The sequence below is a fragment of the Rhinoderma darwinii genome, chromosome 13 (assembly GCF_050947455.1).
Source record: "Rhinoderma darwinii isolate aRhiDar2 chromosome 13, aRhiDar2.hap1, whole genome shotgun sequence".
Lineage (NCBI taxonomy): Eukaryota > Metazoa > Chordata > Amphibia > Anura > Rhinodermatidae > Rhinoderma > Rhinoderma darwinii.
Window position 1 is genome coordinate 53,318,898 of NC_134699.1, and position 24,856 is coordinate 53,343,753.

General features: G+C 39.6%; 1 protein-coding gene across 2 annotated transcripts in view; it reads left to right on the top strand.

The window, feature by feature from the left end:
* The window catches only part of CA10 (carbonic anhydrase 10), a 179,601-nt gene that overhangs the window by 80,371 nt on the left and 74,374 nt on the right, over window positions 1–24,856 (top strand). For both annotated transcript variants that reach the window (XM_075845439.1, XM_075845440.1), the window contains one exon: window positions 11,890–11,964. In XM_075845439.1, coding sequence (XP_075701554.1) covers window positions 11,890–11,964 — 75 coding nt within the window. The remainder of the gene's footprint in view (window positions 1–11,889; window positions 11,965–24,856) is intronic.

A 24,856-nucleotide genomic window follows, 5' to 3' on the forward strand; every position in this document is an offset into this window, starting at 1 on the left:
CCCACAGCATGATGCTGCCGGCACCATACTTCGCTGTAGGAATGGTGTTCTTGGGGTCATGGGAAGTGTTGGGTTTCTGCTACACATATTTCCCATGATGACCAAAATATTTAATTTTATTCTCAAGTGACCAGAGAACCTTCTTCCATGTGTTTGGGGAGTCTGCCACATGCTGTTTGGTGAACACAAAACGTGTTTTCCTATATTTTTCTTTTAAGCAACAGCATTTTTCTGGCCACTCTTCCATAAAGTCCCCCTAAGTGGAATGTACGGCTTATAGGGGTCCTGTGGACAGATACTTTCATCTCTGCTTTAAATCTTTGCAGCTCCTTCTGTGTTATCGTTGGTGTCTGTTAAATCTCTGGTTAATGCCCTCCTTGCCCGATCTGTGAGTTTTAGTGGGCGTCTTCTTATGTCAGGTTTCTAGTTGTGTCATACTCTTTTCATTTTGTTATAATGGATTTAGTGGCGCTCTATGGGATGATCAAAGTTTGGGATATTTCTTTTATAGCCCGACCCTGATCTATACTTCTCAACAACTTTGTATCTGACCAGTTTGGAGAGCTCCATGTTGCTTGCTTAGTGGTGTTATAGACTCAATTATGGCCTATCAGGTGTATTTATACTGACATCATGTGACATTTTGATTGCACGCAGGGAGACTTTATTAAACTAATTATGTGACTTCTAAAGTTAATTGGTTGACCAGATCTTTTTGAGGGTTTTCATAGCAAAGGGGATGAATATATTTGCACTCGCAACTTTTCAGTTTTTAACAAAATTAACTATTTTGTCAGGTCTAGCACATAAAATCAAATTTAAAATCCATTTTAATCTCAGGTTGCAGTGCAGCAAAACAGGAAAAACACCAAGGAGGTGCATGCTTTCAAAAAGCACTCATATATATCTCCATGTATCTATCTATCTCCATGTATCTATCTATCTATCCATCTATTATGCATTCGCCCTTTTCTAAAAAAAATTAAAAAAAATAAAATAAAGTGTTTATTTTGTGTCCAGAATATGCAGTTTAAACAGGAACCCTTGATATACAATTATCAAAATAGTTTTTATTCCATTTATTGAGTTATCAGACAAGTCTTAAGTACTTTTTGCTTTAACTGAAATAGCCACCACGCCTGAGTTTATTCCCATTAAATTACAGGCTCAAAATTTATGTACAGATGGGACTACCTGTCATGTGTTGGAAATTTCTTAAAATTCTATCTTTTATGTAAGTGACTGATATAGCTGTATTTAATGAAAAAAAATTGTTTTGGTAAACCTCTGCCGAAGCTGCATAGTTTGACGTTTTTATTTACTGTGAATAATTGTCATGGTTGAAATATTTTTGAAAAACTCTTGAAATAAATAACTCCAAAATTAAAATAGATATCTACTGCTTTTCTTCTTCCTATTCTTCTTCTTCTTCCTCTTTCTCCTCTTCTTCTTCCTCTTCCTCTTTTTCTTCCTCTTCTTCCTCTTTTTCATCTTTTTCTTCTTCCTCTTTTTCTTCTTATTCTTCATCCTCTTCTTCTTCCTCTTATTCTTTTTCCTCTTCTTCCTCTTCTTCTTCATCTTCTTTTTCTTTATCTTCCTTTTCCTCTACTTCTTTCTCTTTCTATTCATTTCCCTCTTCTTCCGGCTCTTCTGCTTCCTCTTCCTGTTCTTCCTCCTTTTCCTTTTCTTTGTCCTCTTCTTCCTCTTCTTCTTCCTCCTCTTCTTCTTCCTCTTCTTTTTCCCCTCTTCCTCTTCTTTCTCTTCCTATTCTTCTTCCTTTTCTTTTTTCTCATCTTCTTCCTCTTCTTCATCATCATCCTCTTCTTCTTCTTGCTCTTCCTCTTCTTTTTCCTTTTCCTCTTGTTCCTCTTCCTCTTCTTCTTATTCCTCTTCCTCGTCTTCTTCTTTTTCTCATGAAATGCCAGTCTTAGTAAATTTTCCCCATAGTGCTATTAATATAGGAATTATTAATTATTGGGTTTAATTTAGACACCGTGAGCAGTAAGCACCTAAACTCCCCCCTAGTAGTGGCTTAATGTTTTTTAGCCTAAATTATGCCGGGCATTTATCGTCTGTATCATATAAACAGAGTTCAGACTGTTATAAAGACATATTATGAAAAAGATCAGCACAGAATTTTGGACCTATATAGTTTTTAAAAAAAATGGACATTGTGACTTTAAGGCTGTCCTTATAAAACCTATTACCACTTTGTTTACATACAGATTTTGGCTTGTCTTCATTAGCATTTATTTCACATCTTGCAGCATAAGCTCATGTATCTCTTTAGAACATGTAAGAAAAATAATTAAAAAAAACAAAACATGGATCAAAAAGATAGGAAACAGTTGTACAATCTAACACATCTGTTGTGATTTTCAACTAATCTCTAGCAGCTTAATTATGATTTTCTTATGTAGGTGGCTTTGTGGAGTTCCATTGTCCATGCCATTGGGACATATATAATTTACAGCTAATGTATTTTTTATGTGAGATTTTTAATGACTACGCACTACATGAAAACAATTTTAAAAAGATTAAGCTAAGATTAAATAATTCTGACCAATTGTTTCACAGTTTGAAATGTTTCACATAAGCAGGTTAAAAGCTTTAAAAACTGTGGTTGATGGCCAGTTTCATTATGTGCAATATAATTTAATTAAACAGAAAATGGAGATGTCATATTTGGTTATTCTGTACATACAGGAGACGAGATCTTTCAATGATTTTCTTTAAAGGGGTTATTATTCAATTAGTCATTTTCATACCAAAAGTCGAGAAATTTTAACTGTAATTTTCAGTGTTTCTTACCTTTCTCATCCTTTTTTTGCTTCCCTGTGTCCCTTTTGATGCTGCTACTAATCTGTGCTCTTGAGGGTGAGCTCTGAGCAAAATCAGTCTCCTTCTAACTTTGGCAGCTGACAATATAGTCCCTTCTTACTTTTCCTGCAGATAGGTAACATGTGGTCCGGAATAGTGATGGTATATACTTTGTGACATCCACTGTGTGCACTCCCATAGAAACCAATGAAAATATAATTAAATAAAACAAACACTGAGTGGGTATGTCCAGTGTTCATATCTGCTGTCAAGATGCCGACTTTACAATTTTAGTAGGCTGAGAAGACTATTTCTTCTCAGCTATACTGCCATGGAACTGTAGAGGCTTTGCTCCTTACCTGACAAGCAGGACAGAAAGCCAGTAAGTAAAGACATGAAGTAAATGTCATAACTTCACTGGATCATTGTTTTTAACAGCATATAAGTAGCAAACACTGCTCATTTTTTATAATCTTGACAGTGAATATAATATTTAATGGTGGGACAATCTCTTTAAGTTGGCTATAGACTTAACGATATTACACCCAATGCAACTGAAAACCTTGAAAAACAAAATTAACTATAAAGGTCATAGCCACAATATATAGTGATTAATAAACCAGGTATATACCAGGTATTTAATCAATTGAAACCTATTTGTAGGCATGATGCATAGTTGATGATCATTAACAATGGTTCACACTGGGGCACCTTTAACATACTGGTTGTTTAAGGTTATATATGCTTTATATGTACTTCTAAAAGAAAAAAAAAAAAAAGCATCTATCCAATTAGTCTTGATTTAAAAGTATCCTTCCATGGTATGTATACAGCTCCTATGCAGAGCTATGTGTCTCCATGGTTACGATACATGCACCCTGTGAAGTCTGATAATGACAGTCATGTGTTGCTCCACTGCTCTACACCCCCTCATTGCTAATCTACAGACAGTAGAAAAGCGGATAGATGGAGGGACGTAACACATGGCTGCATTATCAGATTACACAGGGTTTGTAACCTTCTATGGAGGACCAACACGTCTAAACAGTACACAGACAGCCCATAGGCTTTATTTCCCCTATGGTGGCAATGCAGGGTAATTGAACACAAGTTACCAGATTCCCACTCAGAATCATTGTATCATAGTTTTTAAGACAAAAAAAAACAAACATATATCCATCCAGTTCAGCCTATTATTCTGCAATATTGATACGGAGGAAGGCAAAATCCCCATGAGGCAAAAGCCAATTTTACTCATCTTCCATACTCCAATATCACAATCAAAATAAATCCCTGGATCAACGACCCAATCTAGTAAACACAACTTGTATTATTTTTATTACAATAATAGGTAGACATCCAGGCCCATTTTTAACTATTTTATTGAATTCACCTTTACAACTTCCTCTGGCAGAGAATTCCATAGCCTCACTGCTCTTACAGTAAAGAATTTTCTTCCATGTTGTGTAGACCTCCTTTCCTCTGGTTGTAGAGGATGTCTCCTTGTTATATTTACAGTGTTGGGTATACATAGATCAGGAGAGAGATCTCTATATTGACATTTAATATATTTATACATAATTGTTAGGTCACCCGTCAGCCATCTGCTTTCTAAACTAAATAACCTGAACTTTGAATTTTTTTCTTAGTACTGTAGTCCACCCATTCCATTTATTGCTTTAGTTGCCCACCTTTGAACCCGGTCAAAGCTCTACTATGTCTCTCTTGTGCACTAATTCCCAAAACTGTACACAGTATTCCATGTTTTCGCCATTTGCATCTATGTCCCTTTTAATGCACCACATGATATTACTTGTCTTGGCAGCAGCTGCCTGACTCTGGTTGCTACAGTTAAAGGGGTTATCCGAGGTTTTTAAAATGTATGGCCTATCCTTAGCCGTCAATATTACATAGGTGGGGGTCTGATGCACCCTCGCCAATCAGCTGTTTCAAGACGCCATGGTGCTCGTACGAGCACACCCGCCTCTTCATTGTTTACTGTTACATTGTTTAATGTAACGGCACATGCAAGTACTAACGAGAAGGAGAGCCATGTAAACAATGAAATGGCTGCTGCGCTCATACAAGCACCGTGGCCCCTTAAAACAGCCCCTTTTCCCCAGTCCCTGCTTTCTCATTTTATGTACCAACCTTTCATGTGGCACAGTATCAAATACTTTGGATGGTCCAGTCTAGAACTTTCCTCCATATAGAGCCTGATCAAATTAGTTCAACAGGTCTTATTACTCATAAACCCATGTTGATATGGAGTCATAAATGTATTTTCCTTGACAACCACCAGGATAGCATCTCTTAGGAAACCTTCAAACATTTTACCCACAATAGAGGTTAAACTTACAGGCTTATAGTTTTCTGGCTCACGTTTTGACCCCTTTTGAAATATTGGCAAGACATTTGCCATGCGCCAGTCCTGTGGAACACACTCGCTCACTATAGAATCCCTGTCAATGAAGTCAATGGGTGCGTGAAAATCACGTACACGGATGCACATACGTGTGCTGTGCGTGATTTACGCATCAATTCGATTAAAAATAATGAAAAAAAAACATGTGCTTGGCGAGTGCGTGAATAACACATGCCACTCGCAAAGCACACTGATGCATAACCCCACACACACGGACCCGATTCACAACCCCACACACACGGACCCGATTCACAACCCCACACACACGGACCCGATTCACAACCCCACACACGCGGACCCGATTCACAACCCCACACACACGGACCCGATTCACGCGCGTTTTTCACGTGCGTGAATCGGACAAGCTTGTGTGCATGAGGCCTAAGAGTGTTGGCAACATAACAAGAGTGCAGCTTGCTTGCTATACACAGATCCCTTGTAGCCCATTACATTACAACACTAGATAACTCTAACTTCAGGAATAATTTAGAAAACAATTCAAATTCAACAAATAAAGTAAGTACATAAAACACTATAAGTTATAAATCATAATAAATTGAATTGTAATTTTTTATTTATTTTTTTGCCTGCAATTGACAAGCCCTTGAATTCTTCAAGATTACAACATAGAAGTTCGTGTAATTTCCTATTCTGAACAACGTTTTATAAACTGTGCAGTAAGGCCTTATTCACACGGACGTGTCCGTTTTGAGCGCACAAAAAACGCTGCGTTTTGCGCGCGCAAAAGGTCCGTGTGTCATCAGCATATGATGCGTGGCTGCGTGATTTTCGCGCAGCCACCATCATTATGACACTCTGGTTTTATGTTTGCAAACAGAAAAGCACGTGGTGCTTTTCTGTTTTCATTCATACTTTTTACTACTGTAGCGCGAATCACACGTGGCACCCAGAAGTGCTTCCGTGTGCCGAGCACGATTTGCATGCACCCATTGACTTCAATGGGTGCGTGCAGCGCGAAACACGGGCAAATATAGGACATGTCGTGAGTTTTACACAGCGCTCATACGCTGCGTGAAATTCACTGACAGTCTGAATGGCCCCATTCATTAACATAGGTCCGTGCCACGCGTATGACACGTTCGTGTGAATAAGGCCTTAATGATAGTACAAGTGAATTCATGGGAATAGCCTATTCATCTTGTGGGATTGAATTTAATAAACCAAATTAAAATATGTATGAATTTATAATAACAACTTGAATACTCCATTCTAATTGGTAAGAAATGAGTAGTTTGGAATCTTAGCAGGAGATTGGAAGGAATTATATAATCTTACAAAGACAGAAGATTTACTTTAAGAGAGCTGTTGATGATTGCAGATTAAAGAGGGTATTTAAGTGTTTCTCTCCGCAGAAATGCATTGCCTTTCATCAGCCTCTGAGAACTAATTCCCAAGGTGGAAATACTTCATCTGTTGAAAGAACGCCGTCTCTGAGGGGCTTCCTTCCACTCCCCTAACATGCACTGTATCAATGGATTGTTTTAGGCATATCTTTTCAATCTCCGCTTCTTTCTATATTTGGAAGCAGGACCCCTACAAAATAAACCACTTCTTAATATTAACCGGTTCCGGACTGGGCTATTTTGAGCCTTTAGGAACAGACACTGTTTAGCCATTTTCAACACGCGTTAGTTATAGGGCTACAACTTCTTTATTTGTTAGGCTAGCGACGTGATTTTTGCAGCTTTTTTTCGTAGACCATGCAGCTTTTTTTTATTTCATTTTTATATGCATACTTTTTGGTATTTTAGAATTTTCAGGCTTCTAGTTTGATAATAATAGTGAAAAAATATGCTTTTTTACATTTCAACTAATTTTTTCTGGTAATAGTACAGTTTTACCTTAAAATAGACCTTTTATTTGTGATCGTCATTGTCTACCATCAATTTTGGTATGTCACATGTCTATTTTAGGATAATTGGGTCAGGGCTAGCGTTTTGACAATAATTTGTGGGGGGGAATGTTTTTTTCAGATGGGTATTTTATGTGTATTTACTATTACGTTTTTTATACTTTTGATTTTACTTAAATTTTTTTATTATTATAGTCTGTCCCTCAAAGGTCAGAAAAGACCACAGCACAGCAGCCTTCTTATAGAGTAAATCAGCCTTCTTATAGTGACTATTGTCACTAATGGAGCTGTGCTGGGTCTAGCAGCAGCAGTCTGCCACTAACGGCATCCCGGCGATCATGTGTACAGCCAGGCACCCGACAGTCAGCTGCCCAATCGCTCAAGCAGCCAGCTAAAACACTATGGAGCTGGTTTTAAGGAACTCAAGCCGGGTGTTTATAAACTGTTCGAAAACCACTTGGAGCCTTTCATATATTTCCACAACTCTATATTTCTTATACGTCCACGCTAGTACAAGAGCTTTATGGGTCTCGTGTATCAGACTGTCTACAATATAATAATGGCACAAGTACTACAAAGAGTGCTAATTCTTCTCTATATTTATTATTTTACTTAAATTTTTTTTTTTTCTTAACCATTTCGTGACTCTGGTATTTTATACCCCTTAGAGGGGTTGTATGAAATTAGAAAAACCTGTCTGCTTGGTTCCAGAAATAGTGCCACTCTTATCCATGGACTGTGTGTACCATTCAGATTAATGATCGGATAGTATTTACCAGTTTTGGAAAATTTTGGTTTTATGGCTAAAACTCTCTTATATTTGACAAGCTATCCATTTGATTTTTACATATTTTTGACTGTTTGACGTCTTATGACAAAATTCTCGTCATGAGTAGCAGGCAGTATCCGCATTATGACTAGCATAATTGTCATGCTAATCATGCGGGCAATGCTGCTGTGCTCGTGCAATCAAGAGCAAGGCAAAGGCTGTAATACATAATGCTTACCCGCTCTAACTGGAAGATCAGAGAAACCTCTGATTACTCTCATTTAGCCATTTGTACGCCACGATCTACACTGATCGCAGCATACAATGGAAAGATTGAGAGGGGACCCCCCCTTTGATCGTTCACAGGTATTTTCCTGTCACATGATCAGGGCCCATACCTTGTATGGGAAGACATTGAAGGACCCCAGGACTGTCTGACCATAGTCCCTGTTAGGGCATTCTTAGGTATACCTCTGTATACCAACTGCCTCTGTACTATTCGTACACAGGCTTATGTACTAGAAAATATAAAAAATAAATGAAACAATATGATATTAAAAAAATTTGTTAAAAAAATAAAATATGTATATATATATATATATATATATATATATATATATATATATACAAATACGCATTATTTTCAATAAATAAACTGTCCAAAGGGCAAAATAATATAGACATACTTGTGATCCTATCAACCGTAACAATCTGTACAATAAACTTTGTGACACGTCAGAAGTTTTGATCGGTGGGGGTCTGAGCACTGAGACCCTCACTGATCGCTAAAACGAAACTGAAGAAAAGCTCGGGTGAGCGCTAAGCTGCTTGGTTTCTGATCGGCTTTTCTCAGAATGCCGATCAATTGGTGTATGGGCTCAATAGAAAATCTATGGGCCCATACACCAACTGCTCGGATTTCCAAGAAAAGCCGTTCGGAAGCTAAGAGGCTCACCACTCACCCGAGCTTTTCTTCAGCTTTGTTTTAGCGATCGGTGGGGGTCTCAGTGCTCAGACCCCCACCGATCAAAACTTCTGACGTGTCACTATGACATGTCAGAAGTTTTTTGAACGTTTAGTTACACTTTAACATCATTTAACGTCTTTTTGCTTCGCTGTAGAAAAGGTTAATGAGCATTCCAGTGAGCTCTCATCAATAAACAGGAGCTGTAACTAACAGCCCTAACAGTACATAGAGAAGCCTCTTGAATACAGCTGGGATCGGAGGAAACTCTGACCCCAGCTGGTTAACCCTTTGAACAGGAGTATGCTACTACATTATAAGTACAAATAAAGTTGTAAATAAAGTTATCTGTTCATGGAATTTAAAAAAAATCTATCTAAAAAAAAAAGTACAAAAAAAGTCATTATTAAGCATAAAATATATTTTATTGCCCATACATAAAAACAAAAAACCTACACATATTAGGTATCTACATGACCGTAAAAACCTGAAGACTAAACAGGTCATTTATAGTTAAATGTGAACGGTATAAAAAACAATTTCCAATATTCACGCCACAAAAATAAATTATATAACAGTTAATTTTTACATGTTTTTACCCCCAAACCGCTGAAAGAAAAATATACAATTTCTCCCACATAAAACAAGGCCTCATATAGCTACATCAATGGAAAAATAAAAAAGTTATGGCTGCGAAAATGCAGAGAGGCAAAAATGAAAAGTTTAGCACATAAGTAAAACTTGTCCTGCAAAAAGTTATGACCGTCATAATGCAAAAAGGTAAAATAAAAAAACTGTTTATGTCCTCGAGGGGTTGAGAAGAATTATCCATTTTTATTAGAATTTTTGGGGTCAGGTCTGATGCACATGACCGAGCTGGGTACACAGAGCCTGTATGGTGGCATATAAAAGTACCTATGGTTTCTTTATACAGATCCTACAGGTCCCCATTTGGGGTTATTGTCACTTCTCAAATTCTCCCCATTATTACAAAACAAAAATATTCTGCTGTCAAGACCGTTTCAACTCTGAAGAACATTTCTCGACAATGTCCTGTCCTCTGTCCTGGTCTTCAGGCTTCTCCTCAATGCTGTGTCCAGAATTTCTATGAAAGTATCACTTGATTTTATGGCCAGTTGCTCCCTTCCTCTAGTCTGAGCTATCTTCTCACAAAATGCAGCCAACATTTTTTAAGTACTATCTCATCCTCGTGCTTGAAGTTGAATGTTGAGCTTGTCGTCCTTTCCTTGCTATCTCTGGTGTCTCAGAATTGAATATGCGATTGAAGGTTAATAGCCCCAAGGAACAGGTAACATGAAAGAGCTTATGATAGTGTGAATGCTCTGGTTTTCTTCTCTGCTTAAAGTCTTATTTTTCCTATAATTTCCATAATCCTATATATATATATATATATATATATATATATATATATATATATATATATGCCCCATCCAACGAGACCTTCAAAGTATTTCTAATTGAAAGTATTAACACTCTCTCTGTACTTGACTTGTTTTTCTGTCTAAAACTTGAACAATGCTCCTGTACGGGTGGTGTATAATGGTTCTCATGCAGGGGCTATGTTGGCTTTTCCAACTAACAGAAGAAGACCACGACATGTCGCATTAATTTCGGACCTATTGTAAATATCAAAACATGAGCACTTGGAAAAGGGACCTTATTAAACATATATATATATATATATATATATATATATATATATACACATACAGTTTAGTAAGTGGAACGAAGAGCATCAATGATCCCTTCAACTGTAGTTGGCCTCTTAAGCTGTAGGGCCTCTTACATGGTAGCTCCAAAATTCTGTATTGCCAGCTAAATAGCTGTGTACAGAAAACAGATTTGTGATACAACAATAAGCACATATTTGTACTTACACATGAAAATGTAATACTTTACTTAAGTACTTAATTAAAATTTATGAATTTATCATAATTCTTAAATATCTTCCCAACTGATGAATGACGGGAGCTAGACAGACTTTTTGCCTTTGATGGTCTTAACCATTTCTTATTCAGCATTGCTTTGATTTCCATTTAAATAAAATCATTTTAGCCCTATTATTTCTTTCACTGGAAGGCATATATGACATGGTGCACAAGTGAGTCATATATTGTCCAAAAAAAATTGCTTAAAGAAGTTATCCGAGATGTAAAAACTTTATATTAAAAATTTTCTCATCCCGAAAAATGTTCACTTCAACTAGTGATTCGTAAACGAACCAAAAAAAGAATTTAGGGAGTACTTAAAGTGTGTTTGGGACTGGAGACGTGAGATAAAATGTATTCTATGTCTACTAATGACCAGTATATAAAACATCATATGAACGTTGAGGAGAAAGTACCAAAATATCAACATTCAATACACATTGTATTGTCAGATCCAAAGATGAAGGCTGAAGATCTGTGTCCGCTCTATGATTGAGCATCTTTTTCATGTAACGCTTCTATGCCCACATGTTTATGACTAGAGGGAAGTTCATGGCTCCAATGTTTTTGGGGCATGGCAGGAAAATTAATTTAAAGCAGTGGGCACCTATGGATTTCAGTTGACCCGTTGTCAAGCAATTACCCATTGTAAAATGCTAATCGGGGAGGGACAGATTGGCAGCAAGACTCCCATTGGCAAGAGGATCCTGAAAACCTCATTTTAAAATAGAGTTTTTCTTTAAGTTCTAATAAAAGACTGTTTTGTTTCCAAAGCCTTTGCATTACATATAATAATATAGTTTATAAATTTTACATATATTCATAAAGTTTTAATTGTTTCCTATAGGGAGGAAAAGTATTGCCCACATTCCAACCAGAAGGAAAACATGATTTTACTGCAATTCACGCATGACTATGTGCATGCCTAACCGGTTAACATGCATATTAGGTTACAAATGATCTGATAAGCTAAATCATAAAACATGAAAATACTGCCATTGAAGTGTTCTTTTGTGTTATATTATTTATAGTAAAGCACAACGTACTTTTTGCTTTTATATCAACATTTTTGTATTTTCTGTTTTTTAGCACAGCAAAATTCACCAAAAATCCATGAAGGCTGGTGGGCTTATAAAGAGGTTGTCCAGGGCAGTTTTGTTCCAGGTAAGAAAACTATACCTATTAATTTTATATATATATATATATATATATATATATATATATATATATATGCGCTTGATAAAGGTCCTATTGTTGGACAGAGACGTCGCTACTTTGTTGACTGAATAAAACCACCACTTTTTTCACACATTGGAGTGCTGCAAGATTTTTCTACTCTATATATATATATATATATATATATATATATATATATATATACATACATATATATATATATATATATATATATATACGCACATTTTTTTATTAGATTGATTTTTTTTTTCTTAGTTTTGTGTTAAAAACTATCTGCTGAAGGCTACACTGATGGTAAAAAAAAGGTGCAAAGAGACTAAGCCGTTTCAAACCCCTAAAAAGAACCCTCCAAATGGGTCAAAACAACAAATAGTAATATAATTACCATTTCAAATTCTACGCCATTCCCTGCCGTAGGTGTCGCTTGTGTGTTTTCACAAAACATGTACACGACATTTGACTGCAGGAGCAGATTTCTGGTCACAATGGTGATATGCCTTCGACCACCTCAACTAGCTGGCGATTGACTGCCATGACCTCATGTTGTATGTCACAGGCTATTTTGCTGAGGTTGTAAAGGAATGACTTGGACTTCAAACAGAAAATATAAATTACCGTTTCTTGCTTTGTTTGGAGCCTGTTGGTAGTTAATTTTAGGGGTTGGGAACCTCCTTTAAAGAAGACCTTCAGTGGAAACACAACTTTCCATGTATGCATTCCCCACCTGACTGTATATCACACTCTACACTTCTGTTATGTATACTGCACTTACTTTTTGAGCTGCTGCATTGTCTGTGCTTTAACCGGTTAAGGACTAGGCTGTTTTACAGCTAAATGACCAGAGCAAATTTCACAATTTTGCTATGCGCTTCTTTAGATGACTATAACTCAGCAGGTGAATAAAGTTCATCTTTGAATTTTACACTCTTTTTAAAGGACAGATAGGGCTTTGTTTTAGTGGCATTTGTCAGTATATATCTTTTTTTTTTTTTTCTCTAAAGTGGGCAAAATTGGAAAAAAATGCAAGAATTTAACAATTGCGTCGGTTTATGCTAGCATTTTTCACACACGGTATAGACCACGGCCAAAATTCATCTCCTTTCACGTTCTTCCACTTCTCCCGTGCATGGGGATACCAAATATGTGTGCCTTATTCACTGTGCGGGCATGTGCCAGGGCTTGGCATAAAAGGAGGCTTTTTGGCCTTTTCGGTCCAGGAATTTTGCATTTGATTTTAGAGCCGCATACTGTTTTCTGGGGGGCCTAATGCTGCTGAAAGTTTAGAATCACCCCATAAATGACTTCATTCACACAAGTAGACCCCACAAGGTTTCCTTCAAGGGGTTTATCATATTTTTAGACAGTCCAGTTTTCTTCTGAAAGTTTCTTGAATAAGATGGAACAAAATAAAATCAGCACTTTTTTAGCAAATGCGTCAGTTTAGGCTAGTATTTTTCACACACGGTATAGACCACGGCCAAAATTCATCTCCTTTCACGTTCTTCCACTTCTCCCGTGCATGGGGATACCAAATATGTGTGCCTTATTCGCTGTGCGGGCATGTGCCAGGGCTTGGCATAAAAGGAGGCTTTTTGGCCTTTTCGGTCCAGGAATTCTGCATTTGATTTTATAGCAGCATACTGTTTTCTGGGGGGCCTAATGCTGCTGAAAGTTTAGAATCACCCCATAAATGACTTCATTCACACAAGTAGACCCCACAAGGTTTCCTTCAAGGGGTTTATCATATTTTTAGACAGTCCAGTTTTCTTCTGAAAGTTTCTTGAATAAGATGGATCAAAATAAAATTAGCAATTTTTTAGCAAATGCGTCAGTTTATACCACACGGTATAGACCACGGTCAAAATTAATCTCCGTTCACATTCTGCCACTTCTCCCGTGCACGGGGATACCAAATATGTGGCCTTATTTATCACATAGAGATGTAGGAGGGCGGACGATAGAAGAAGATTATTTCACAAATCGCTTTTTTTCAAAGCTGGTTTTACAAAACTCAACAGAGTTTCTATAACACTTCCAAAATATCTGCTCTTGAAGCAGAAATCTCAAAATATTCGTAAAAAGGGGTATAATGGGAATTTATTTTTTGGGGTTTTCTAAAATAAGAAATTGCAGGTTAATGCAAATGGAGCTCTCCAGCAGATGAACTTTAGAAAACATCAAACATGACATCCACCCCCCACCCATTCCCTCCCTCACCCTTGGAGTAAAATCATGGGAAAAATAAAAACGTAATGTAGGGCAAATATATTTTCAACAAATTAACTAAAATCTAATAATTCAGAACAGTGTGGTATTTTTTAAAACATGGCTCAATGCACAGGCCTGGTTGTGAGGGACATGAGGGACAGAAATATCGGGAATCTTTGCGGTGCCCGTCTTTTCTGCAGACGCGGCACTTTTTCTGGGGGTTGCTTCTGGTTGCTGTTGGGGGAGTCCGACTGATGAAGTGTCTTTCAGTCAGTCGCGTGACATCCTCAGACTGGGGGCATTCTCGGGTGTCCTGAACATCAAAAATGAGGCCTTCAATAATTTTTTCCTGGAAATCCAGGTATGTGTCTCTTCCTCTGTTTTTTTTATAGAGCACAAATGAGTTGTGGATGGCCACCTGTAACAAATAAATGGCCACCTTTTTGTACCAGGTTTTAGTTTTGCGTTTTACTAAATAGGGCTGTAAAACCTGGTCGCTTAAATCCACCCCCCCCCATGTACTTGTTATATTCGGACACGCTCACTGGTTTGTGCTTGTCCGATGTTGCCCCTCTTTCCCTCACTGCCACTGTTCCTGCGGTATGAATCGTGCTTAGCACATACACATCTTTGCGATCCCTGAACTTGACCGCCAGCAATTCTTCAGATGCATAAGCACAGGAGTCCCCCTTTACCATGCGCTTCCCGACTAATTGCTGTGGAAAACCAATTCGGTTTTTGCGCATGGTACCACATGCCCCAGTCCTTGCAGCATGCAAATGCCTAAACAGGGGCACACTCGAATAAAAATTATCACAGTACAGGTGGTACCCCTTGTGAAGCAGAGGCTGCATTATCTCCCACGCAATCTTACTGCTGGTGGAAAGATCAGGGGGGCATCCAGGAACATTTATTGTGCGGTCCCGCCCTTCATAAATCCTGAAGGCGGTGGTATATCCTGACCCGCTTTCACACAATTTGTAGAGCTTAACGCCATATCTTGCCCTTTTGGAAGGTAGATATTGGCGAAAGCTAAGTCTGCCATGAAAGTTGAGGAGGGATTCGTCCACACTTACATTCTGCTCAGGGGTGTAGAGTTGCAGAAATAAATTATTCAGGGAATTTATTAGCGGTCTTATTTTGAACAACCGATCCCGGTTTGCATCGGTACTTGGGGGGGCCTGTGCGTTGTCATTGAAGTGGAGGAACCTCATTATTGTCTCATAACGAGACCTGGGCATTACTGCAGAATATACTGGGGTGGCTTGGGCGGGTCTTGTTGACCAGTAAGACCTAATGGAGGGCTTTTTGACAATACCCATATTTAGGGTGAGCCCCAAAAAAATTTTTAATTCCTGCAAATTGGTGGGCGTCCAATCTCTGGCATGGGTGGATGAAGGTTTCTGCCTTATATATTGCGTGGCATATAAATTTGTTTCGTGGACAATCTGATTTAGGATGTCGTCCGTTATAAATAAATGGAAGTAATCCATTTGGACAAAATTTGTATTGTCCACGGTTATGCCAGGAGTGGCCGTAAATCCGTGGATTCTAGGCCCAAAAGATGGGGCAGGTGCCCATACAAGAGCCTGGACTGGAGGGACCAGGTTGTCCCGTGCTACAGCGCTACTTGGCCCTGCGCTTTCATGTTCTGCAGTTTCGACTGCATCAGGGACAACGTCCCCTGAAGATGAACCTGAAGTGACGCTGTCATCGTCACTGCCCAAAACAGGTTCCATCTCGGACGCCATCTCTGATGCGGTCTCCGACTCAGACCACAGCATGGCGTATGCCTCCTCGGCGCTAAACAACTTCCTCGCCATAACGTAACTAACACTAACACTAACTAAACAAATTTATTTTTTTTTTATTTTTTTTATAAAACACACAAACTAACTGCTATATATATCTACACTACCGCTAACAAAAAAATAAACCGCTATTGCTATATATATTATATATATGTGGATATATATATAATTATATACTCCCTACCTGCCTATTCTAATAGAATAAAAGAAAGAAAGGTAGATAGATAGAAAAAAAGATAGATGGATAGATAGATTGTATAGATAGATAGAAATCTATCTATACAGAGAATGTTTTAGAGTGTAACTGTATTTTTTTGTAACTGTAATCTTCTGGCAGCAATTCTCCCAAGTCTCTTCTTCTCCTCAAACTGAAACAATGTTTGAGGAGAAGAAAAGAGGCAGGAGATTTACTGCCAGAAAAGTCAAAATAAAACAAATGTGGTCGCTGTGATAGGTTTTCACAGCGACCACATGATCAGGGACCATCAGATTGGTCCCTGATACTCTGCCCAGTGCCCAGAGCTGTTGGTAACAGCATGGGCACAGGGCTGTGTGCACGCGATCGCGTGCACACTGTTTTATAAGCAGGAATGCATGTGATCGCTGTGATTGGTTGTCACAGCGACCACATGTTCAGGGACCATCAGATTGGTCCCTGATACTCTGCCCAGTGCCCAGAGCTGTTGGTAACAGCGAGGGCACAGGGCTGTGTGCACGCGATCGCGTTCACACTGTTTTCTATGCAGAAATGCATGTGATCGCTGTGATTGGTTGTCACAGCGATCACATGTTCAGGGGCCAAAAGATTGACCCCTGACATTCTGCCCAGTGCCCATGGCTGTTAGCAACAGCCAGGGCATAGAGCTGTGTGCACGCGATCGCGCGTGCACAGTCTCTGAAGTGCGGCCGTATATATACTATACGCCGGACTTTAGAGACCCTGACCGCTGGCCGTATATTTACGGCCAGCGGTCGGGAACCTGTTAAAAAAACCTTCATCTTGATTCTTAGATTTCCCCAGCTTTCTCTTCCTCTCTGCTTTGCTATCAATCCCATGATGCTTCAGCACAGCATCACATGACCAGCTAAAGACCATACAATTTCTGCATGCTGGGGGACACTGTCATTATCCTTCTCTCTATATTCTCCTAAATAAGCTGAGAAACCATAAGTATACAGACAGGGAGGCTGCGCTATATTCTTCTACATTATACCGGTGTGACAGGAACCTGTATAAGTATCAGTGGTAGCTGATGATAGAAGTTTCTGCCCCCCACCCCTGTGTAATACTATTGGGGTACAAGAACTGCTGAAGCCTGTGATGGGTGACACATAGATCTCCATAGACCCAAGTAGAGAAAGTAGTCACCGAACCGGATTCACACTGCTGCTAAGCAACTGTCCCAGTCTGATATATAGAGATAGAAGCATCAAGAAAAATAACAGGACACATGGAATACCATAATGAAACACGTGGGAAAGTTTAGTTTTGTCTCGAGTGTCCCTTTAATGAGAATTTTATGTATTCTGGGTGAGAAAATATAAATATTCTCTCCTAAATGCTCAGCTACATCTACAGGGTTCTTTGAAATCTTGCTTTTTCTTAATATAAGTGGTGATTACCATTACTGACTAAATAAAATATTGTAAGTAATGGCAGCTATCTTTTTAAGTTCCTGTCAGTATGATGATGGGATGTCTTGGAAATATCTTTGATCTTCGACTAAAGGATGCACACTGGAGTTTTTCAGAAAAGGGAGAGGAACGCTTTAGGAAATGACTTATGCCTCAAGATCATTGCATTTTAATATATCCAAAAAGAAGCACATAAAGTTGCTACTTGTATACAGTAGATGGAAAAGTTTGTACTAAATATTATATATTGGAAAGCTCCATAACTCACTGTTATGTAGAAAATTCCCTTCAACATAAGAAATAGTGAAAATGTCTCTATTGAACAACATTTTACAATATTTCCTTAAATATAAACAGTTGATTGACTTATCCTGTATTGATTTTGAAAGTTTTCTATTTACATCCAAAGTAAAATGCAAAAAAAAAAGTGAGGCATCGTGGGAGCTCAGATGACAGTTACACAATGAAAGGGAAGCAAAATGAGGTGGCCAGGGCCCAGCGTGGAACCTACCAATAAGGCCTCATGCCCGCAATCATAGTGGTTTTAGTCATCTACAAGTTATTCACATATCTGCCACGCTGTCCACAAATACGCTCTGAAGTACATCCGTATTTACGGTTCTGTAAAAAAAAGGGAGGCTACAAATGATGTCACCAACATGTCCCAACCCCTTTAAAATGTCACATGATTGCACCGGTGCCTTTTTGGGGAATCCCCTGCCGTCGATAACAATGCTTCCGCAATTACTGATTCAACTCCATAGCCATCAGTAATTTTGCTCCCATAGACTTCTATGTGCGAGTCCGCGCCGCAATTGCGAAAAGGAATAGGACATGTTCTATATTTTGCAGATCATTTCTACAGCCCGGACACACATCTGTAAATATATGGAAAGGTTTCCGTGGCCTATAGAAATTAATGGGTCTGCAGATTATCCGTTATTACGGATCTGTAATTTTATCACAGATAAATACTACGATTGTGCTCATGGGGCCTAAATAAATTATCAATAAATGTTTGCTTTAGTGTCTATCCTATAAGTTACAAACTCTTCTTTAAAATGAATTACTGTACATAAGGAAAGCAAGCAGAGTATAGATCTGATATATCTGGGGGTATTTATAAAATATATATATATATTTCTAGCACTTTTACCATTATATATTTTAAAACATTTATCTTTAATTAAATTTCTATAAGCTGATAACTTGATGGTCTTTATACTACCTAGACAATGTAAAGGGGCAAAAGAAAAGAGAGGAAAAGTATGCGGCTGTGAGAATAAATAAGATATAATAAAGAGATGATCATTTATATACAATTTGGCAAGATAAGTTTCACAATATAGTCAGGGTTGCCATTTATGTACGTGGTAACAGAGAACCTATAAATAAGGGCCGGACCAAGGCCATAGTCCGTGGGGAAAGGCCACATGACCGGGGAGACGTTAGGGGCGGAGCCAATTATGGCAGTATCCGGCGCCTAGACATTCAGGCGCCAATTGCCATTGGAATACTGTTGGTGAAGTGTCCTGCCCTCCCTCCCTGTTTTTTGTGGGTAACGCTCGTTCAGAGTACGTTTTTTTTGTTGTCATGTTGTGTTTTGGTGTATGTCCTGGTGGTGTCACGCAAGTGTTTGGCAGGTTGGGGATTGGCTTGGCGCCTTGGAGTTGGTGTGAAATTGGTGGGGAGGGATTCATCGTGGGTATGGTCCCCCCCAAATTGTACAATATGGAGGGTCTGGGTTTTTTTTTTGGGCTCCTGCTGGGTGAGGTCCCGGGAAGCGGGTGTGAATTATTGGCCATCTGCCCCTGAGCCTGCGGGGAATCGGCTGGGGGTTAAAAAACTAAAAATGTGTGCACATTGGCAGGGCCAGATCCTCTTCTTAACTCCAAGGACCCCTTTTTCTTCGAGTGATTGGTCAGAGTGGGTGAAATGTTTTATTTTGTTATATTTACTGTAAAGTTTTGGTATTTTTTTGATGTTATGTTTGTTAAGAAACTGGCTGGTGTGACCAATTTTATCCAATCCTGAGTCCTGGTTGTTATTTGGTAGAACTCAATGGTGGATGAAAAAGTGTTTGTGTGGGGGTTTAATATAGGAATGACGGGATTGAGAGGAGGTTGGCCTGATAGTGTTAAGAGAAAAGGTTACAAGAATACAAGAACCACACTCTATTTTCTCTTAGTCAGGTTCTATAAGTTCTCTGTAATCGCGATCATAAATGGCGATCCTGATTATATTGTGAAACGTGTATTCATAGCATTCATAGACAGAACAGTCATCTCAGTGGTTTTCCGCTCCAAAGCGTACAGATGTTTCAGATCCATAATAATCAAAAATAATGTCTAATATTCCTCACTTTGTTAGCTGCACTGGTAATTGGCATTATTATACTGAATGTCCAGTTCAACTCCTCTACATACAAAGAGGGCAGCTGTGGATATACCAGTCCTGGCCAGCTGGCTTCTTTCTACTGATACATCTGCGTGTTATGAAAAGCTGTGATGTATGGAGCTGATGGAGAACTAGTTGGAAGCCCAAGATTTGAGGTTGTGTTTGAGGTTAAGCATTTCCCTTTGAAAACAATTAAAAAAATATGTATATTTAATAATCATGAAGCAGGAAGAAAATGAGTCCCAAATTCTATAAAATGTGTGAATTTGTCTTGCTTTGTATAATGGGTAGCAGTAGAAAATATCCACTTGGCCTTTAGAGTAGACATTTAAAGGGGTTGTCCGGGCACAGGGTGATTTTTTTTTATAATGATGACCTCTCTACAGGATAGGTCATCAGTATATGATCAGTGGAGGTTCCACGCCCGACCCCGCACCGATCAGCAGTTCAAGCTGCCACCGGGCACAAGATGTCTGTGCCGGAAGCAGATGGCCACTGCATAACATCCGGTGCCCGGAGGCAGCCGGAATAGCTGATCGGTGCGGTGTCCGGCTGTCGGACCCCCACTGATAATATGCTGATGACCTATCCTTTGGATAGGTCATCAGTATGAAAGATCGCCTCATGCCCAGACAACCCCTTTAGATTGTTTCTCTTATCTCTTCAGTTGGGTGTTTTTCAAATACTAATTCCATCTTCAACAACCATATACCGAATTAGTGCTCGGGATCCTCCTCTAGAAGTCAGACACCAGAACTGTTGCAAAGAATGGCTTCCACTTTGGCAAACTGGTCACACCATGTTTTGCTTGGTCATCCTTCATTCAAATAGGTACCAGTTATTTCTACATCCATATCTCTGGCCCCTGCAGGGAAGAAGAGTTTCTGCACACAGCTTCCTCCAATAATATTAGCTGAATAATTAAACAGACACTTTTTTAGCCCAGTCATAAGGTAAGGCCCCATGGGGTGGCATTAAAGTGGCCGCGATCGAAATCTGCGGAGGTAGTCTTTTTCACTCTTTTGACAACCTTGGCCTCCACCTGGAATTCACTTTATTTTTGGACTTTATTTATATGACTTTATTATTCCTTAAAAGTGTCACTATAATTTAAAAAAATAATTCATATGTCTTTTGTTTTCAGGGGAAAAAAATAGGTCCACAATTGAAAGACAACATCATGGTAGGATAGTACGTTACACAATTCAAGCATTTATAAATAGTATGTAGGGGAAGGGAATAACATAAAGGTTAAAAGAAGAAGGAATCTCCATATCAGCATGAACAGATAAATGGAGAGCCATGATACGCAGTAGTCCCAGAAATGGGGGCATTCAACAGGGCAGACCAGCCGGTCAAGCTGATCTGGAAATTCATACTGGCTAATAATACTTTCTACCCTTCTCCAATGAGATTTTGCTCCGGAGCATGACCACAAAACGTTACCTATAGAGCCCACCTCTCTACAGCCTCTTAAACAGGTGTTCAGTTGCGAGAAGAAAACCCTTGAAACCCTGTCTGGGGCAAGGTATCATCTTGTCGGAACTTTTTTTGGACGTTTCTATGATATCATAAGATCGAGCAAAAGCATGTGTGTTGCCCAGACATGCTGCCAAGTAAAGACATGATAATTACATTTTTAATACATTGTTCCATTATATTATTTTATTGTTTGTATGCAAGCACATACATTTCTGCATGACAAGGGGTGAGAAAACTGAATAAAAATCCGTTGCTACACGGCATGAGCGGTTTAACATTACTGTATACAGCCTGTCTAGCAAAAGCTCTACCACAGAGTCTAAGGGACCGCTGGTTTTCCGGTCTTCACTGCAGCGAATTCCCAGGTTGTATCTGCAGAGTAGCCACTGATGGAGCAAACAGGCAAGAATAAACCAAACAAGCAAAGTGTCAATAACGGGTAATAAGAAGAGCATACGTCAAAGCCAGAGGATATACAAAAACCAAAAAGAGTAACCAATATCAACAGCAGAGACAAGCTGCATAAAACCAATAGAGATAATAGGCACAGTAATAAAAGGGAGCAGAGTATTCAGGAAATGGTCCGAGGTCATACACAGTAGCAAAAACTAGAAAGAAAGTAAAGACTAGTCAAGTAAACGAGCCGGGTCAAAAAACACCAGAAGGGTACACGCATAGCGTAAATCCGCAGCATAATACGGTAGCAGCAGAGTGGATGAGATTTGAACACATCTCATCCGCACGCTGCGTAAATGATGAGCGGAAAAAACGTTCATAAATTGACCTGTGATGTAGTTTTTAAATCCGTAGCATGTCAATTGTATTTGCGTAATCGCTGATTTTGTGTAGCGGGTTTTCCCCTTTGAATTCAATGGGGAGATAAAAACGGCAACAAATCGCAGATGTTGCATCTTTTTTTGCAGTAGAAAAGCAACAAAAAATGCAACTCAGAAGAAAAGAAAAATCTTATACTTACCCAGAATTCTGTGTTTGTTCGTCCAGTATGGCCTCTTGGGAAGACGTTTCATATCATGTGACCACTGCAGCTTGTTACATGGGAGGAAACGTCATCCCTGGAGGCCGGCTTGCAGGACGGGAGAAGGATGCATGGTTATGAAAGTATAAAACTTTATTTTTTATGTGCAGTTTTCCGCAGTGGACATTTTGGTTGAAAAACTGCAGAACAAATTGGTGCAGTTTTTCGGCAGGAACTCCCTGCGGCACCCTGTGTGCTTTTACGCAGCGTATCCACCCTGTGTAAACATAGCCGAATATTCACTACATGCACAGACTGACGAGGGTGCTGAAATAACTGGTAAAAGGCAGCAGCTCAGCAGGAATTAAAGGCTATGTACACCTTTGAAATTATATATGTGTGTGTGTGTGTGTGTGTGTGTGTGTGTGTGTGTGTGTGTGTGTGTGTGTGTGTGTGTGTGTGTGTGTGTGTGTGTGTGTGTGTGTGTGTGTGTGTGGTGTGTGTGTGTGTGTGTGTGTGTGTCTAGCAGGGTGTTTGATGCAACTTTTTAATTAGTTTTTATTAAAAAATATTTAAACTTCCTGAGATACAGCTGCTTTGTATCCTGTATACAGAGCAGCTGTATCAAAGGTGTACATAGCCTTTAAGTAGAGCACATATCTCACTGATTGGCTCTCAGGCCACGGCCCCTTTGCCTGGCTTCTGGAGTAGAAACAGGTAAAGTTGGTACAATCGGTGCGGCGAATGATAACAAAATGAGCCTGTCCCACTGGAGCTGCGCTTTTGCTTGCTGTCAATTCTGACAGTCTAAAACTACCATCATGTAACCCTAGCCTAAATCAGGCCCCTATCTCTGCCTCTCTGCTAGGTCTGTCCCCATTAGATGCAAAAAGAAACATTTTCTGCACATCTAAGCAAATATATTTTAGTCTGATTCACCAGCATGTCATTAAGTGTTTAAAACACACAATGCATTGGAAAAGCCCCTCTTCCTGATGGCTGCACAGAAAGATGTAGGGTTAAAAATATAAAATTGAAAGAGGTAGTCTCATCAAAGATTTTGGTGGCAGATCACTAGGATACAGGTTGCAACGTCCAATGGGGTTGTGGATCCACTGGGCTATTCCACCGTAACGGAGTAACTGCTGGCCAGACAGGTATAATACAGTCCCTGGTAGATGGTACTTTGGTTACAGCTGGACACAGTCAAATTTGCAGGATACAAACTGGTACCTGATTACTGGAAGCAGGCCGGCGCTGGATTACTGGAAGCAGGCCGGCGCTGGATTACTGGAAGCAGGCTGGTGCTGGATTACCGGAAGCAGGATACAGGACTCAGATAACAGGATACAGGACTGGTCGCAGACACAGGACTCCGATAACTGGATACAGGACTGGTCAAGGACATGGGACTCATGCTACAGGACACAAGATATAGGACTGGTCACGGACACGGGACTCATGATACAGGATACCGGACTGGTCATGGACACAGGACTCAGGATACATGACTAGTCACGGACACAGGATTCAAGATACAGAACTCGTGACACAGAATTCAGAAAACAGGATACGGAACCTTAGCAGGCTAACACTGGCTTAGTAACAACATTGCTCAGGCGCTGGGATAGTGGGCAGAGTTCCTTAAATAGACCAGAGTATCCAGGGATAGGCTGGGGACACTTTTACTGGTGCGCACTGGCCTTTTAAGAGACCTTTAGAGCGCGCATGCGCACCCTACGGGCAGATTGGCTCACTGCCTGACCACGTTCAAAGCTTGCCGGCATCCCGGACGAGGCATTCGCCTGTGAGCACAGTACAGCTGGCAGCCGCAACCGCCAGCAAAAGGGGGACCTTGGCGGTCAGCGGCCGCCGGAACTATACAGGTAATGGCTAACCTTGTATCCATAACTCCTAACTGTCAAGTATCACAAAGAGGGACAACCGATGCGGACGCAGATACAGTTGACAACAGAACATAACGCTGGCCGCTGGGACAGCGGGACACTGCTCGGAGTCCAGGACTCTCGCGCTAAATCCAGGACTGTTGAGAGGTATGCTTGTGTCTATAAATGTTGGACAGGGCTGACCGCAGACTAGGCAGTACAATGATTTGCTAGCGTCATTGCTGCTTTATTCTAGCGATCGGTGGGGGTCACAGTGATCCGTACCCTGCCGATACAAAATTGGTGGCATATCCTAGAACTTTTTATTATACACTGATTAAAAAGGCTGTCTTTAATTAGACAGCCTTTTTAATCAGTGTATAATAAAAAGTTCTAGAATTTTCTAACAATTTTTATTGCAATTCCTCACCATTTTCAAGTTGTCATTACACGAGAATTACACG